We start from the raw sequence: 17,483 nt of genomic DNA on the forward strand, positions 1-17,483 counted from the left end.
TGGTAAAATCATACATACACACACACACACACACACACACACAAACACACACCATGGGCCTGGCCCACTCAGGCAATGTTCTCACACACATTTTTTATGCCTTTATGAAATCCCAATCAAAACATAATTTTCCTAGTCTCCTTCATGGTACATTGAAACACATGCATAATTGATGAACTAGCGCTGCTCATTGTATCTACACACGTGTCCAAAACAAAGCCAGACTGCCCAGACATATGGTGCACAGAGCCTTAATGTTTACCCTAGCTACAGGTTGAGTAAATACAAAAACAAAGTTGTCCCACCTAGGTAGTTTTTAACCTGCATAATCAAATACATAAGTATGTGCTGTCCACTAATCAGCAACAGAGATGAGGTCTTCTCCAGTGAGGCGAGGAGACTGTCAAAGAATTTTCCTCGCAGAGAGAGACTGAGCAGGATGTTTGGAGGAAGTTGCTGTTAGTCTTGAGGAAACATTCTTTACTCTGTGCAAAACCACGCCAGAGAAATCAGATTGTGTTTCAGTGCATTTGTTGGTGAGTCACTGCACAAATCACAACATCCAAACGCATTTATAGGTTGGCATGTCACTGGACAAATCACAACATCCAAACGCATTTATAGGTTGGCATGTCACTGGACAAATCACAACATCCAAACGCATTTATAGGTTGGCATGTCACTGGACAAATCACAACATCCAGATGCATTTATAGGTTGGCATGTCACTGGACAAATCACAACATCCAGATGCATTTATAGGTTGGCATGTCACTGGACAAATCACAGCATCCAGATGCATTTATAGGTTGGCATGTCACTGGACAAATCACAGCATCCAGATGCATTTATAGGTTGGCATGTCACTGGACAAATCACAGCATCCAGATGCATTTATAGGTTGGCATGTCACTGGACAAATCACAGCATCCAGATGCATTTATAGGTTGGCATGTCACTGGACAAATCACAGCATCCAGATGCATTTATAGGTTGGCATGTCACTGGACAAATCACAGCATCCAGATGCATTTATAGGTTGGCATGTCACTGGACAAATCACAGCATCCAGATGCATTTATAGGTTGGCATGTCACTGGACAAATCACAGCATCCAGATGCATTTATAGGTTGGCATGTCACTGGACAAATCACAGCATCCAGATGCATTTATAGGTTGGCATGTCACTGCACAAATCACAACATCCAGATGCATTTATAGGTTGGCATGTCACTGCACAAATCACAGCATCCAGATGCATTTATAGGTTGGCATGTCACTGGACAAATCACAACATCCAGATGCATTTATAGGTTGGCATGTCACTGCACAAATCACAACATCCAGATGCATTTATAGGTTGGCATGTCACTGGACAAATCACAGCATCCAGATGCATTTATAGGTTGGCATGTCACTGCACAAATCACAACATCCAGATGCATTTATAGGTTGGCATGTCACTGCACAAATCACAACATCCAGATGCATTTATAGGTTGGCATGTCACTGCACAAATCACAACATCCAGATGCATTTATAGGTTGGCATGTCACTGGAGATATTCCTCCATGTGCTGCCCTTTGTGCAGCTACCTCTCTCTCTATAATATCTGACTTTCTCTCTACCATCTCTCTCTCTATCTCTCTCCATCTGTTGCTCATCTCTCTCTTCCTCATGCTCTTGCGCACACACACACACACGCACACACACACACGCACACACACAACACACACACACACACACACACAACACACACAACACACACACAACCTTGTCTATTCATTTCAAATGGGGGATGAAGGGCTCTGGTCGGCTCTGATATCCCTCTCTCCTCTGATTGCTGCTCTGGCATCTACATGGATAGCAGGCATTACTGGGCAGGTAAACACAGCCGCGCCATCTAAAGCGCCGTCAGGCGTCAGTGATGACTTCCTCCGGCTCCGAACTCCTGTCAGTTGTAATAATTACCCACACCGAATCGCCAACGCACTGCCGCCTGACTGCCTTATCACTGTAAAAGTTCACAGCCACTGCTGATAGACTGATGGACTGACAGCACCGAGGAAGAAGGATGGGGAGAGAGAGCGAGAGAGAGAGAGAGAGAGATTTGGAAGAAAAAAGGAGACAAGGAGATAAAGGAAGAGAGAAAAGTGGAAGAGAACGAGAGACAGGAGAGAGAGGAAAAGAGAAGTGATCAGTGACGGCAGATGGACAGAAACAGAGATTAATGGAGGAGGAGGACAGTTGGGATGGAGAGAAAGATCATACCATCAGGGCCACATCATCTGGCCTGACTGGCTCTGGCTTGGCTTGTACACACACACACTTATGGATATGCACACACAGTGTCTTGCACTATTTCTCTGATACACACACACACAGCTTCTCTCTCTCTCTCTCTCTCTCTCTCTCTCTCTCTCTCACACACACACACACACACACACACACACACACACACACACACACACACACACAAACACTCTCACATTCATATACACACATACTTTCTTTCACACAAACACACACACACACACACACCGCCTGTGTTTGCTTTAGCAGCAGGAGTGTGTGACACCTCGGTCGTAACCGGTGTTAACCCCCGGTGCAGCCGTTGTCGCGGCCGTTTCATGATGTCTGGCCCCTGACGTGTGAGAATGCGTTAACAGAAAGAAGAGCTGGCTTAGGGAGGAGCCTGGGTGGGGGTTGGGTGTAGACAGACAGAAAAACATCAACACCCCCACCACCACCACCAACCACCAACCACCCTCCTCGTGCCCCGAGCCAATGGTGGACCATTCATTTCCATCTGACAGGCCTGGGCTTACGTGTAATGTTAATGATCAGGGTATCAGTGAACACCCCCTGCTTTGCAAACACACAACAACTGTTGTTCTTTAGAGGAAAGCGCTGCTCTGGGGGGACTCTTGTTGTTCTTCTGACTAAGCGTCTCTCTCTCTCTTTTTATTTTTTTTTAAAGGATCCATCTGCTGAGAGGAAAAAAAGACAAACAGAAACATCATGCGTGTGTGACATTTAGGGAAGTGATCCTTTAATTACACTGTCGGCCGCAAATAAAAATTCATCTCTTTAAGTGAATAAATGTAAGCGCCCAGGGACAGGATGGTGTTTCAGAACTGTAAGAGCAGTTAATCATGACGAGACAAAACGGCTCATTGTTCCGTGTGTACCTACAATTATGTGGAACGAGCGCTTTCTGAGGAAGAAGCTTTCTGCCATGATAAATGCTGAAAAGCTCTTAACCACAAGACGTGTGCCACATATCAAGTTAAGGGGGCCATCACTGTCTACACACTGCACACGCATACGCACACACACACACACACACACACAGACACACAGACACACACACACACACACACACACACACACACACACACACACACACACACACACACAGACACACACACACAGACACACACACACACACACACACACACACACACACACACACACAGTGTGCAACCAGAGTCGCAGACAAAGAGCAATCTGTGTGTATCCAAACCCCAGACCAAAAAACCAGAGGCTTCTCCTTAACTGCCACCCCTTGTTCCCTTTCCTCCGCAGATCCTCGTTTTCAATTCAGACAGAACAAAGGAATCAAGAGACTACTTAACACTGGCCCGAGCCGCTGTGTGTGTAAAGCTCAAGTATTCCCCCCTGGGCGCTTGTAAACGCACGTTTCGTCCAGAACTCTCCTTCAGCTCACCTTGAGAGAGACCTGATAAAAACTTGTGCAGACTGCAGATAAACTGTTACCAGACTGTATAAGCGGACTGTATAAGCGGACTGTATAAGCGGACCATATGAGCAAACACTATGGCTCTGAATGCCCAAGGGGCAGGTTATGAGCCAACTGATTAAAAAAGGTAATACAGTGGTTGTAGGGTATGTGTGTGTGTTTGTGGTGTGTGTGTGTGTGTGTGTGGGGGGGGGGGGGGGGGGGAATGGGCATATGGTGGATTCGACTCAAACAGTCAAAGTCCATAAAGCTGGAGAGGGGTATGGAAGCAAAGCATTACGGACAACCAGAAAATGGCTCCGATGGGAACTCTGATTTGTTTGAGCTCCTTAGCCCCGCGTGGGGCATGCCGTCATCTTTTTGAAGTGGCGGCCACATTTGAAGTGTAACTCGGGGTAGCCCACCACCACCACCACACCACAGGCCCCACCCCTGCCCCCGCCCCCATCAATAACTGCCCGGCAATTGATGAATGATCTGTGCTGTGATTACTTTGACACGTGGAGTCAGTATAACAGTCATTGGCATGGGCCAGCAGTGAATTCACACACCTCATATAACGCCAATAATTAATGGTTGCTGGCTTACTGTGGAGCACTGTTGGCACCTGCATGTGTGTGCATGTGTGTGAGTGTGATTGTGTGTGTGTCTGTGTGCGTGAGTGACAAAGATTGTGTTGGTGTGTGTGTGTGTGTGTTTGTGTGTGCTTGACTGTGTGTTGGCACCTAGGTGATAATGAACCTAACACTTGCAGATATTCTGCGAGAAAACAAACAGCGTGTTGCTAATGCTTAGGCCCAGTAACGCAGTATGGTGTCGAGGCTAATCTCGGGCATTTCATTTACCGGCGACACCCAACCTAAAGCCTCGACCAGAACAACAAATCAGAGCCAAACATTTGTTCACACGCGAGTTCCAATTCTTATACTTCTTAAAACAAATCCTGTCTTTTCACACAGCTGGGAAAGCTTGGGGGGGAAAACAGGGCATATAAACACAAACAATCATAAAAATGAAAACTGGAACACTGATATATGGGTTGTCAGAACCTATCGGCCTTAAAGGCTTTCATATTGTACCCAAACGTGTAGCCCAAAATAAAACCTTGTGCTGAGAACCTCATGTTCCCCAATAAACGTAAATTGGCGGCCCAGGAGTAAACTGGCAACGTTGAACGCATTTGTTGCACACAGCGGTAGCCTTCAACTCGACTTATGGACAAACGTAGCGAGTTCTGAAAAGTTTGCTACGTTAGCGTGGAGCGAGGAAAGTAGGCCTGATCCCGTCTCTGCGTGCTATCAGCCTTGTCTCGCTACGGCTCGACGGGAGCCTGTGACATGAGCCATTTGCAATTCAGATCCGCGTGAGATCACCTTGGAAGCAGGGCCGCATAAATGTTTGAATCCCGACCCATTAAAATGGTAATATACGCAACTCATGAAACATGACACAAAGTCTGAGTCTGTTTTGTCACAGTGAATTACGGGGGCGAAACGGAACCGAATTATGCTGCTTGCGCAACTAGTGTCGACATACAAGCATTTTGTCTGTCTGAATCTATATACCGGTGTGTGTGTGTGTGTGTGTCTCTCTCTCTCTCTCTCTCTCTCTCTCTCTCTCTCTCTCCGTGTGTTCATGTGTGTGTGTAAGTTTGAGTGTGAGTGTATGTGAGGTACAGTATAGGTTGGGTCTCCATTTGGAAACAATAATGTAATGAGGTCTACAGCACTAAGAAAAGTGTGGTATGTGTGCGTGTATGTGGAGTGTGTGTGTCTGTGTGTGTGTGTGTGTGTGTGTGTGTGTGTGTGTGTGTGTGTGTGTGTGTGTGTGTGTGTGTGTGTGTGTGTGTGTGGTATAGCTGCAGGCGGTTTGATCCTGACACCTGACAGATGATCTGTGCCTCTGCTGGAGCCCTTGGCAGCTGGGTCCTTGAGAGACGCCCTGGCTTGCTAATGTTTGCCGCTTGTCGGGCCCTCTTGGAGGTTCTTAGGGGCCACTTGAGCCGACAGCTATCAACAGGTCCCACTAATGTGCAAGTTCATGTTTATCCTCCAGTGATGACAATCACTTCCTCTGTCGGCGTGATTCAAAGCAGACCCACAGACCCTCCGCACTCCCGCCTCTCTCTCTCTCATAATCTCTCTCCCTCTTTCTCTCTCTCCATTTCACCATGCCCATCTCTCTCTTTAACCATCTCTTTCTGTCTGTCTCTCCCTCCTTCCCTCCTTCTCCTTCCCTCTCTCTCTCTATGCCTCTCTTTCTCCCCCCCCTCCTCTCTCCCTCTCTTCTGACACTTTGTTTAGGGACCCTGGCACCCTAATCTCTTGACTTGAAAGTCGTTTCCTAAGTGAAACAGATGACAGAGTGGCGAGGGTGACTGATGACCCGACGGCTGGGCTTTGTTTTCTCACCCGGACCGGCTCTGGACGTCAGTGATGGTGTGTGTGTGTGTGTGTGTGTGTGTGTGTGTGTATGAGTGTGTGTGTGTCTGTGTGTGAGAGTGTGTGTGTATGCGAGTGAGTGTGTGTGTATATGAGTGAGTGTGTTTGAGTATGTGTCTGTTTCCCTGTGTGTGTGTGTGTGAGATTATGTGTTTTGTGCATGTACAAAGTTTGTTTGGTGTAAAAAGTTTCTTTTGTGTGCTTTATGACTGCGTGCATAATATTGTGTACATGTGTTTCTGCATGTGTGTCTGTGGGAGTGCATGCATGTGTGTGTGTGTGCGTGCGTGTGAGTGAGAGCATGCATGTGTGTGTGTGCTAGTGCACTGTTCAAAGCCGGTCTGACGGGCTCTCTCCTCAAACTGTCCCGTTTGACAAATGGATGCAGTGCAATCCTGTACCCCCTGCTGAAATCCTCCCCATCCTCCCAAAACTTCACCCCCACACCCCCTCCACCCACCCAACCACCACACCCCAGGATCCCCAGGAGAGATGAGGGCTGGCTGGGCAGCAAGGGAGAGATTCCACCCCAGGAGGCTCACAAATACACTCAGATTGAAGCCAGGACATTCTGCTATCCCCTGTGGCTACATTGGCCATGAGCTCCAGAGTCCATGCCTGGGCAGGGGCTTCCCTGGCCCAGGCTCTCCTGGGAAAACTGATAACGCAAGACATACGAGGCGGCAGGGAAGAGGCCGTTATTAGCCATGATGAGTGTCCGAGCCAGGGCTCTCTCTGACTTACAGCCTGATAAACACCCAGAGTGGACCACAGAGCACAGCAGAACGAAGCAGCCATAGTAAACATGGTTCACAAGGGGACTGTTAACACATCAGCTTTAAGAACAACACAGGGAGTGATATTCTCCTGACGTTTTGGTGGAGTTGGTTTTGGGTTTCAGTTCCACAAAAAGGCGTTTTGGGAAATTCTTTTCTTTTTTTTTTTACTGTTGATGTCATTTAACAGGGAAGATAAAACTCAGAACCCTAGACCTCATCCAGACAAAATCATAGCCAGATCAGCCCCATCAGAACCAGATCTGAGCAAGATCTTACTCTGAGCTGAACCATAAGGCGGGGATCACATTAGCCAGCGGCAAGCAGCAGGTTTCCTATTGTTCTCTATGGTTCGGCAGCGGAACGGTGGCAACGCTGGTGTAACGCTAGCGTTGAGCAAGCTGCGCGTTGAACTTGGTTCAACTTTCAAAGCGCAACGCGAGCGAATTCAATTGACAAACCGTTTGTGTTGCTTAGGAACAAGACAAAACTTATTACGGCCTGAGCGTTGTGTTACGTTTGCCGCTGCCGCTTGCCGCTGGCTAATGTGATCCCCGCCTAACAGAGCCAGATTTAATCCTGGTCTGATCCAGTGCTGAACCAGACTTGACTCTGATCCACACAACCACAATCAATCTAGTTCAGAGCCAGAGCCAGTGCCAGATCCGTCTCAAAGTCAGGGGGTTGTGTTTTTCGTCATATTTTCTCCCCTCTGGCTCTCAGCTGCTTGTTGTCCTCTGGGCCTGAGTGCTGAAAAAATGGGCCCCATCTAAAAGTAATGAGGGCTTGTCTGCTGGCCCAGTCCAAGGCAGAGCCATCATCTGACACATGCTAATGCTTGGGACTTTTGAGAGCGAGAGAGTGTGTGTGTGTGTGTGTGTGTGTGTGTGTTAGAGAGAGAGAGAGAGAGACAGAGAGAGAGGGAGGGAGGGAGAGAGAGCAAATGAGTGTGTGTGTGTTTGTTTTTGGGAGGTTATGGAGTATGACTTCATAAACACACAGGTTCCAGAATGTTCCCAGTGTTCAGTGGGGCTCCGGCTGGACGCGGTGCAGGTGTCCTGATGGTGTGGCCATCCTCCACGAGTGCCAAGGAAATGAGCGTCACGTCAGCGTTTTCAAGTAGCAAAAAGCAAAGGAACTGCATTCTGCATTGTTCCAAAATGTTTTTTTTTTGTTTCTCTTTTGGAAGGGGGGACGAGTAGGAGTAGTAAGGGGAGTTGGAGGGGAGGGAGTTGCTGGAACCCAACTAATCACTCATGCTTGCCCTCAGACGAACCTCAATCTCATCCAGACTTTCACGAGAGCGCGTTTACAAGGACCAGCCTTCTGGCTAAAAGGCCATTAGTACTGATCCAAAAGGAGTGGAGGAGGAAAAAATGAAAAAATAAACAAAGTCGTCAATAATCCCCCATAGACAATGGGGATTAGGCAAGAGCTGATTTTGGCAGCCTTTCAGCATAAACGGATTTCCTACAGGTGCAGTGGCAGGCGACTGAGATTCTTTGGGGTGTGAGGGCTGCATCAGAGTGGGACTGTGTGCATGTGCATGTGTGTGTGTGTGTGTGTGTGTGTGTGTGTGTGTGTGTGTGTGTGTGTGTGTGTGTGTGTGTCTGTCAGTGTGTTTATGTCAGTCAGTGTGTGTGTATGTGTGAGCTAACTGCAGTGACACATCGAGAAGATGGGAACAGCTGGAAGGTTGGGTAACGGTGGGACCCCTGACGGAGTTGGCCTGCCTGCCGGACGGACGTCTCCGTGCTCTGCGATCGCGGACACTTCAAACAGCCCGGCGCTCAGCAGGGATCCTCTGAAGGCAGACCCCAGCCGTCGACCCCCCCAAATCCCACTGCGACCCCCCGTCATGAATCAGGCCTGTCAGTGGCTCGCCCGTAACTCACTCAACAGGTGTCAGTGTCGGACGTGCAATCAATTCAACCCCTCCAGAGCAGAGCCCTAATGAAAGGCCTGTCTGGTGTATAATGGCAATAAAGATGCACCGACAACATACTAAAAATGGAAAAAAACAACGCTTCCAGGCAAAGGAGGTGTCATGGCCAATTTATGGTCCACTGTCAAGTATCACTCAACAAAATATTGTTGACGTGAGATGTGCAGTGATAAAATGTTGAATAGAACATCAACTAGTTTCTATGACAACTTATGGATCTAAAGTAAACACAGAGATAAACTATTCAGGATGAAACATTCGTGCCCTTGGTTTAAATGGGGTACTATTCCAATCAGGTTCTCTCAAGCGCTCTAGATTCTTTGATTGGGATAGCCATTGCTCCTTTGCTTCTGCTTAAGAAGCTACAGCGGGCAACCCAATTGACCGTATACATGGCTCTTCAATCGGAATAAGAACGGAATGTATCCCCCCCCCTTCATTCCGATTAACATTCTAATCGGATCGGCAGTTTTATCCCGATCAAGGTTTTATTCAGATTGAGCAATTTTTCCGATTGAACTGGAAAACAAACACTGACACAGAAAAAAATGAGGTAGAGTTAACAGACAGAAAGAGAGAAGAGGAGAAAAAGAAAGGCAGAGGAAATACTACAGTAAGTGAAGAGAAAACACAAGGTCAGGCTTCCAATTAGTCTTCCGGAAAATCATAGCGGTTTGGGATAGTTCTGACGTGGTTTTTCCCAAACACCCACACTTCCGCACTGATAAGACAAGCACCGGTCAACACGTGGAAGTCGGTGCTAAGATCGAGCCAAATGAAATTACATCCCCAGATAAAATGAATAAAACAGAAAACAAACACACATACTGTAGACTGAGGGGAGTTTCTCAGAGTCCAGGCTTCAAGCTGGTGGGAAAGCAGGACTTTTGATTAATAGATCAAAGTTTGCTGTTTCTCAACAAGTCACAGCTATTTTGGATCACCTGGGTTCTCGGCAGCATTGAGCCGAACTTGCACCGTTGTGATTGATGGAAACTGCAGATGCTGATGTGCCCAAGCCAGTGCCTGATGAAAAACTTCTGACCCAAATTTTTTAAAATTAAACAGCAGTTTTGTTCCCATGGAAATGTAGCTGTAGATCACTCCTTTCGTGCATCTTGTAAATAAATGTCCAAAAGGATAATCAACCTATAGTTGAGATCATCTGTAACGGAATTCATAATTGCTGAAATTACTGGCATGTCTGATGTCTGCATAGAGTTGGATCGAAATCAGTATGTGATGACAAAATATTTCATTCGATTTCCTAATATTTGTCTTCAGTTAATTTGATTATTCTGGGCTAAATTTGACTTAACAAGCTTCTGGGACTGACTGAGTTCTTGAGTTTTATTTGGATTTAATTACATTGTGTAAAACTGTCAGATGTTTTCTGTGTCATATTGTAAAAAAACCCTCATTCCATAAATTGAGAATAACAGTTATATAGTCTACTCTGTTCTATTCTACCCAGTTGACAGGTCAGTCAACTGAGTCATCTGCTGTGTGTGGGAACATGTCTCCAGTTACACATGCAGTCAGGCTCTGCATATACATGGCAAAGCTGGAGCTGGGACACTGACAAGCATTGCAACCCTTTTCAAAGTAGCCCGAGTCCTCTGCATCCATGTCAGAGACAAACTAAGGGCTCCAGATCGCACTGTGCCTCTAACGGCCCTGGGATCACAGCTGATGGCCTGGACGGAGAGAGAGAGAGAGAGAGAGAGAGAGACTGAAAGAGAGAGCCTGAAAGTGAGTCTGAGAGAGAAAGAGAGACTGAGAGAGAGCGCTTGAGAGAGAGAGAGAGAGAGAGAATGAGAGAGCCTGATAGAGTAAGTCTAAAAGAGAGTGAGAGAGAGAAAGGGAGTAAGAGAGAGAAAGAGAGAGCCTGAGAGAGAGGGAGAGAGAGCCTGATAGAGTGAGTCTGAGAGTGAGAGAGAAAGAGAGAGCCTGATAGAGTGAGTCTGAGAGAGAGGAAGAGAGAGCCTGATAGAGTGAGTCTGAGAGAGAGGAAGAGAGAGCCTGATAGAGTGAGTCTGAGAGAGAGGAAGAGAGAGCCTGATAGAGTGAGTCTGAGAGAGAGGGAGAGAGAGAGCCTGATAGAGTGAGTCTGAGAGAGAGGGAGAGAGAGAGCCTGAGGTCTGAGAGAGAGGGAGAGAGAGAGCCTGAGGTCTGAGAGAGAGGGAGAGAGAGGGAGAGAGAGGGAGAGAGAGAGCCTGAGGTCTGAGAGAGAGGGAGAGAGAGAGCCTGAGGTCTGAGAGAGAGGGAGAGAGAGAGCCTGAGGTCTGAGAGAGGGCTTCCAGGGAGAGGAGCCGTGGCCAGCTGAGCTCATGAGAGCCTCAAGCTGCACTGGCCTGCCGTGCACCGGGAGCCCAACTCCCTCGGCCTGTCACATCCCATTCGGCTGCGTCAGGGCCTGATGAGCATCACCTCGCACACAGCCCCCCCCCCCGTCCACCCCCCCGTCCACCCCACCCCACCCCTTCTCAGGACGCTTGAGGGGGAGCTGGAGCTTGCATTACTTCAGCTCGGAAAAACACAGAGAATTTGGCTACTTTAACTGGGCTGGACGACTCGTCCACGAGGTTTACGGTGTTTCAAAACTGACACACGTTCACCTTCTAAAAGACAAACAACAACAATATAATTTAAAGCAACTCTGATATATGTACAACACACATATTCTGAGAGCAGAAAGTATTGTGGGAGTACAGGGCAGTGCTTTAATGCATAGTGCATTCTTCACATTGTTTGCATAAGTACTGAACAAACATGCATACAGTAGATATTGATAAGCAGAAAATATTGTTGTTTAGTACAGTCTGTGGTGCAGGACAGCATTATGTCTACCTCGATTTGAAGCATAAATACTGAACGCATATATTGATGTGGACAGTGTGGACAGCTCTGACATAATTCAGCCCTGTCTGGGGAAGACACCCGTGTCCCGAGGCTAAGCCTGCCCCCCTGGACATATCCGTGCGCTCAGAAGAGGCTATGGTTGGGGTTGTGGCTGGGGTGGGAGGTGGAGGTGGAGATGGAGGTGGGGGTTGGGGGGCAGCATTGCATTGCGGCTTGTGTAAGGCCGGAGGATGCGCACATGTGTTGGGCAGATGGCACGGCTGGGCTGGCACAGAGGTCGGCAGGGGCACCGGGCTGTATATCTCCGGCAGCGAGGCCCTCCAGGAATGCGTGCGGCGGGCCAAGGATCACGGCAGGCCGAGTGTTAGGCGCGGGGGAGGTGTTGGGATGGGTCTGTGAGCGTGTCTGTGTGAGTATCAGTGTGTGTGAGTGAGTGCGTGAGTATGAATGTGTTTGTATCTGAGTTTGTGTGTTTGTGAGAGTATGCAAAATTGTGTGTGTGTGTGTGTGTGTGTGTGTGTGTGTGTGTGTGTGTGTTTTTATTTGAGTAGTTTTGTATTTTTGTGTATCTGAGACTGTGTGAATATGTTTCAGTGTGTTAGAGTGTGTTTGTGTGTGTGTTTGTGTGTGTGTGTGTGTGTGTGTTTTTATTTGAGTAGTTTTGTATTTTTGTGTATCTGAGACTGTGTGAATATGTTTCAGTGTGTTTGAGTGTGTTTGTGTGTGTGTGTGTGTGTGTGTGTGTGTGTGTGTGTGTGTGTGTGAGTGAGTGAGCGGAGTAAGCTGTCAAAGCTGGGATGTGCTGACGGACTTCCTCTGAGCTGAGACAGACCAGAGCTTGGGGCCCAGACACGTTGACAGCGCATCCCAGCTCCAGAGCCAGGCGCTGGGCCGGACCACCCGCCACACTCCCCTCCCCTCCCTCAGCTCCAGCAGTGACTCAACAACACCTACATATGAGGAGCTCCACCAGCACAAATGTCTGAGGAGGAAAGCCCTTTTTCTCAAAAGTCGGCATGCAGAATATTCCATCCTGTCCACTGACACACACACACACACACACACACACACACACACACACACACATATACACAGAGCTTCATTGTCTTTGGCTCTGGCTCTCACAGGAAACCCTATGACGAAGTCTTCTCAGCCCCCGCTCCGCACCGCTCCGCTCCGCTCCCAGTCCGCCTGGCTCTCGGAGCGGCCGCCCCGTTGGCAAACTCCAGGAAACACGTTATCACCGAGACGATCACATTCCCCGCCTCGCTACGTTAACAATGGCTAATTACGGAGATAAGGCGTGCTGTCAGAGCCTTATCGGCCGAGAGGCGGGAGACACACGTGGACAGCCGCACACGTGGAGAGGCCTAACCACCACTGGAGCAGCTGCATGCGTTTAGCACATTTATTTTCCCCTTTTCCCCCCAAGTCTTGATTTTAAAAACAAAACATGTTGTTGGCTACTCTTTCATGGTGTGTGAAATGAGTCGTCCATCGCAATAATTTTTCACGATTGCTGCATCTGTGGTCAGGGCTATGCAGCCTCGAAATGCAAGCAGTCTTGGAGAGATATCCTCTCCTGGCGACACTTGAGGGGACATCAACTGTCCCTCATGCGACTGGTCCAGCGATGAGACAAAAAGAACTTGTGTGAGTGAATGTGACACTTTCGTCTCATTCTTTCAATACAACACCCCCCACCTCCCCCCACCCCCCCCACCTCCATTCGCTTTTGTGGCAGCTCTTCACTGTACGGCGGGACCCCAAGAAGAAGGCCTCTCTGTAACAGTCTGTCACGCCCCACTGCCCTTGGCAACAACAAGACTGTGGCCTATATTGCCTTAATTTTCATTTGGCGGCCTGGACCCCCTCAACAGAAAAAAAAAAAAAAAAACATTACTGGTTATAGAACAAGCTTTATTAGAGAGGGAGCTTTGAAGAGCTGAACAAAAGGGTGTCCTATGTTTAGATTAGATAACGTAAGCAACAAGTTTTCTGCATGGCCGAAAACGCACAATAAGCCACCTCCTCAATACGAGTCGTAGAGCAGTTTCATAAAAGAGAGAGAGAGAGAGAAAAAAGATAACTCTGGGGAAAGCTGAGGGTTTCTTTCTGTAATTATTGAGCAAGGAAAAAAACTGAGGGATAAAATAACCAATCAAATAGAGTCTGGTCCAAGAAAATTGTAACCAAATGACGCTTATCATTAACACAGGGGCTAATGGGGGCACACGTTTGGAGTGCCTGAAACCAAGCTGACTGGTAATTAATGATAGAAATCGTACTCTGCTAAATCTGTTTTCTTAATGAGGCTCAAAATTGGGGTGGAAGAAACAGCAATTGGCTTTTTGTAAGACTTAACCCAAACCATGGCAACAAGAAAAACAAACAGTGATTGTGTGTGTGTGTCTGTGTATGTGGGAGAGATTCCATGAGTGTATGATAATAAATTGAACAAGAACAGAGCATTCTCCCAACAAACTCTTTTAGAAGACAGCCATATTTTTTGTGTGATTCAAAACACATTCTTCAGCACTTCCTAGCCACTCATCACACAGCTGTCAAAAGATGTTTCCCTTCTCTCCCAAAACGCTCGCTTTCTTCTCAATCGCAGAGCATCATTGCAGGCCATTTCTGGCTTGTCAAACAAGAGATGCATCATCAAATGGGAGAGAGAACACCGCCCCCCCCCCCCCCCCCCCTTCTCTTAATCTGAGCTGTTAACATTTGTATTTAAATAGTTCCCAACAGAACAAGAAAAAAACAAGGAACAGAAAAAAAAAAAAGTAAGGGTCATACCTGGTCGTGGCTAGCTTGGATTGAGCTCCCGATGCCATGGAAAGTCATCTGCACAGGGGATAGTGTAAGGTAGGTCATGAACTCTTTGCCAGTTTGTCCATCGGTGTATTGTACCTGTAGGGGTAAGATTGAACAATCTTTCATCTAGTTTAATCATTTATCAGCAATGCCGTTAATACAGACTTAGATATTAAACCTTAATGTCCTTGAAAGGCTATTTGTGTTACAGCACAGACATGCAGACACATTAAAACACATCAGTAAACAAGCACAGTAATGCAAACCATTTACAGCACCGTCGTTCAAAACACAAACTTTTAAGTGCATATCAATAACAAGAATGTATCTATCTAACAATGAGTATCACTGGTGGTTTAACTCAAACTGCTGTGTAAGTCATCAGACATAGACATTCCGAGACCACACTTAACAACCATTATCACAAAACAATGAAGACGTTAAGCAGCTTTTCTGCGTAGGTGGTATGCCACCGATAAAGACTCTAGATAGGCAGCATTCGACAACAACTCAACTAGAATTTTCCGATAAAAGCGCTCTCATGGGGAAGAGCTGGCCCACTTTCGCAAAAGGCCGCTGGGTCTGCCGCGGACATCGCCAGTCACCTCGGCACGTCAAACCACACTCAAGCTGGCCGGCGGGACCTCGGTGCTCACCAGGGGAAGCGGAGTTTGTGTTTGGCAAAGCTCGAGTATTGAGGACAGTCGTATTCGTCACGGGACGGCGCCCGACCCAGTAACACCTAGAGGTCAGCTATGCGGGCTCTGACTGACACAGAGAGAACATTCATGCACAGCAGCCATGGTTGGGATGACACACACACACAGAGACACACACACACACACAAGCATAACACTCAGATAACAGACACAGACACACACACACACACACACACACACACAAAGGACCAAGAGAGACATGGTCGTCTGGTCATCACCACTGGCCCAAAGCGGATTGGCTGTGTTTAATTACAGACAGAACGAAACGTCTCCAGTGTGTTCCAATGAAAACAACAGAGCAGTGTCAGAGTACTCCTAATTAAAAGACATGTGATTCTGTGTGTGCTTGTGTGTGTGTAGGATTGTATAGGGAGAAAAGGAGAGACAGAAAAACAGGAGGATGCATATCTGTGTGTGTGTGTGTGTGGTAACAAATATTTGTTGTGTGAGAAAGAGAGAGAAAATGATAGATGAGAAGAGAGAGAGACGAGAGCCAAATCACGGTAAAAGTTAAAGCGTGAAGGATGTACAGCATGACTTGGACATGTTTAACATTTTACTAGCCAAGATACTGACAACAACATATTTGTTGACACCTGTTTACATATTGAATTCAAAGGACGGCATTCAGATTAGTAAGTGTGTGCATGTGGGTGTGTATTGACCAGACGCTTGATGTGTTGGCCTGCTCCACTTTGAGCAGGCTGACTCCTGGCTAGCTGTAGAGCTGTAGGTAAGGAGATTCCCCCTGGGAGGTGGGGGGGGTCCTGATGAAGCCCCAGCGCTTGTCCATTCCCACTGCGCACGCGGCCAAACTGTGCATGAAATGTGAAATATTCTAAACACGAGCACTCCCTCCCTCTCTCCCAAACAAGCTCAATTCCTCAAAGACACTTCAAGACTGATACATTGATTTCTTCACCTTGGCAAAGCACAATATATATGTGTGAGTGCATGTGTGTGCCAAGTTTGTCTGTTTGTGTGTAAGCTTTTGTGTGTGTGTCTGTATGTGTGTGTGTGTGTCTGTTTGAAATTGTGTGTGTGTGTGTGTGTATGTCTGTAAAATAGTCTGTCATATAATGATTCAATTAATATTTGAGTTTCAGTGCCTTTGTATATTTGTGTCTTTGTGTGTGTGTGTGTGTGTGTGTGTGTGTGTGTGTGTGTGTGTGTGTGAGTGTGTCCACCTGTGTCTGCAAGTACATGTGCCTTTGCGAGATTGTGCTTGAGTGTGAATGTGGGTGTAAGTATCAGTTTCAGTGTATCCATGTCTTAGTCTGAGAGAGTGAAGCTGATGATGCATGGGGCAACGTTTAGGGCAATGGTGCTGGACAATGTTCTTCATTGTTGTGGTTCTGGCATGTTCCATTTGATATTGGGCAACAATTTATTTTCTGGAAAACCTTTTTAATCATCAGTAGGCAAATCATCATGAATAAATGGAACTGGTTATGTGGATGCCCAGCAACATTGCTCAAAGAGTGGCTCCATGTACAGTGTGACGTGTGTGTGTGTGTGTGTGTGTGTGTGTGACTGTGTGTGTGTGTGTGTGTGTGTGTGTGTGTGTGTGTGTGTGTGTGTGTGTGTGTGTGTGTGTGTGTGTGTGTGTGTGTCTAAGATGGACACCCAGCCCACAGGAGCTGGCCCAGCGGGGTGTGATGATCTGGTGACTTATGTCCCCATTTAAGGCAGCAGCGAGTGTGTGTGTGTGTGTGTGTGTGTGTGTGTGTGTGTAGTAGGGGGGAGTCTGCAGGTTTGCAGTGGGGCTGCCAGACAGATGCAAGGCCCCTGGTAATAAAGTGGCCAGACGCATCAGTGGGCTACGCTGCCCCACACACCGCTGGGAAGGGGCCCGCCAGCGCTGACCCGGCCCCACTCAAAGGCTCTCCAGAGAGACGGCCAGACACAGGAGCCTTCACACATATACACACACACATACACACACACACACGCAGACACAAATGTAGACACACACATCCCCACAAATGTACACACACGCACACAAATTTACACACACATACGCAAGACAGGGAAGCCGTCACACAAGCACACACACATTCATTAGCACATGTACGAGCATACATGCACACACAAGTACACACACTTGTATAAGCGTACTGTCTCAAACACACACACATACAGATACACACACACAC

The 17,483-nt window shown here is 47.4% G+C and overlaps 1 protein-coding gene across 4 annotated transcripts in view; it reads right to left on the minus strand.

Annotated features, from left to right (window-relative positions):
• Window positions 1-17,483, minus strand: part of stau2 (staufen double-stranded RNA binding protein 2) — a 102,071-nt gene that overhangs the window by 23,488 nt on the left and 61,100 nt on the right. For all 4 annotated transcript variants that reach the window (XM_042067178.1, XM_042067180.1, XM_042067177.1 and 1 more), the window contains one exon: window positions 14,591-14,704. In XM_042067178.1, the coding sequence (XP_041923112.1) occupies window positions 14,591-14,704 (114 nt within the window). The remainder of the gene's footprint in view (window positions 1-14,590; window positions 14,705-17,483) is intronic.

Source organism: Alosa sapidissima, chromosome 17, assembly GCF_018492685.1.
Source record: "Alosa sapidissima isolate fAloSap1 chromosome 17, fAloSap1.pri, whole genome shotgun sequence".
NCBI classification, from domain to species: Eukaryota; Metazoa; Chordata; class Actinopteri; order Clupeiformes; family Clupeidae; genus Alosa; species Alosa sapidissima.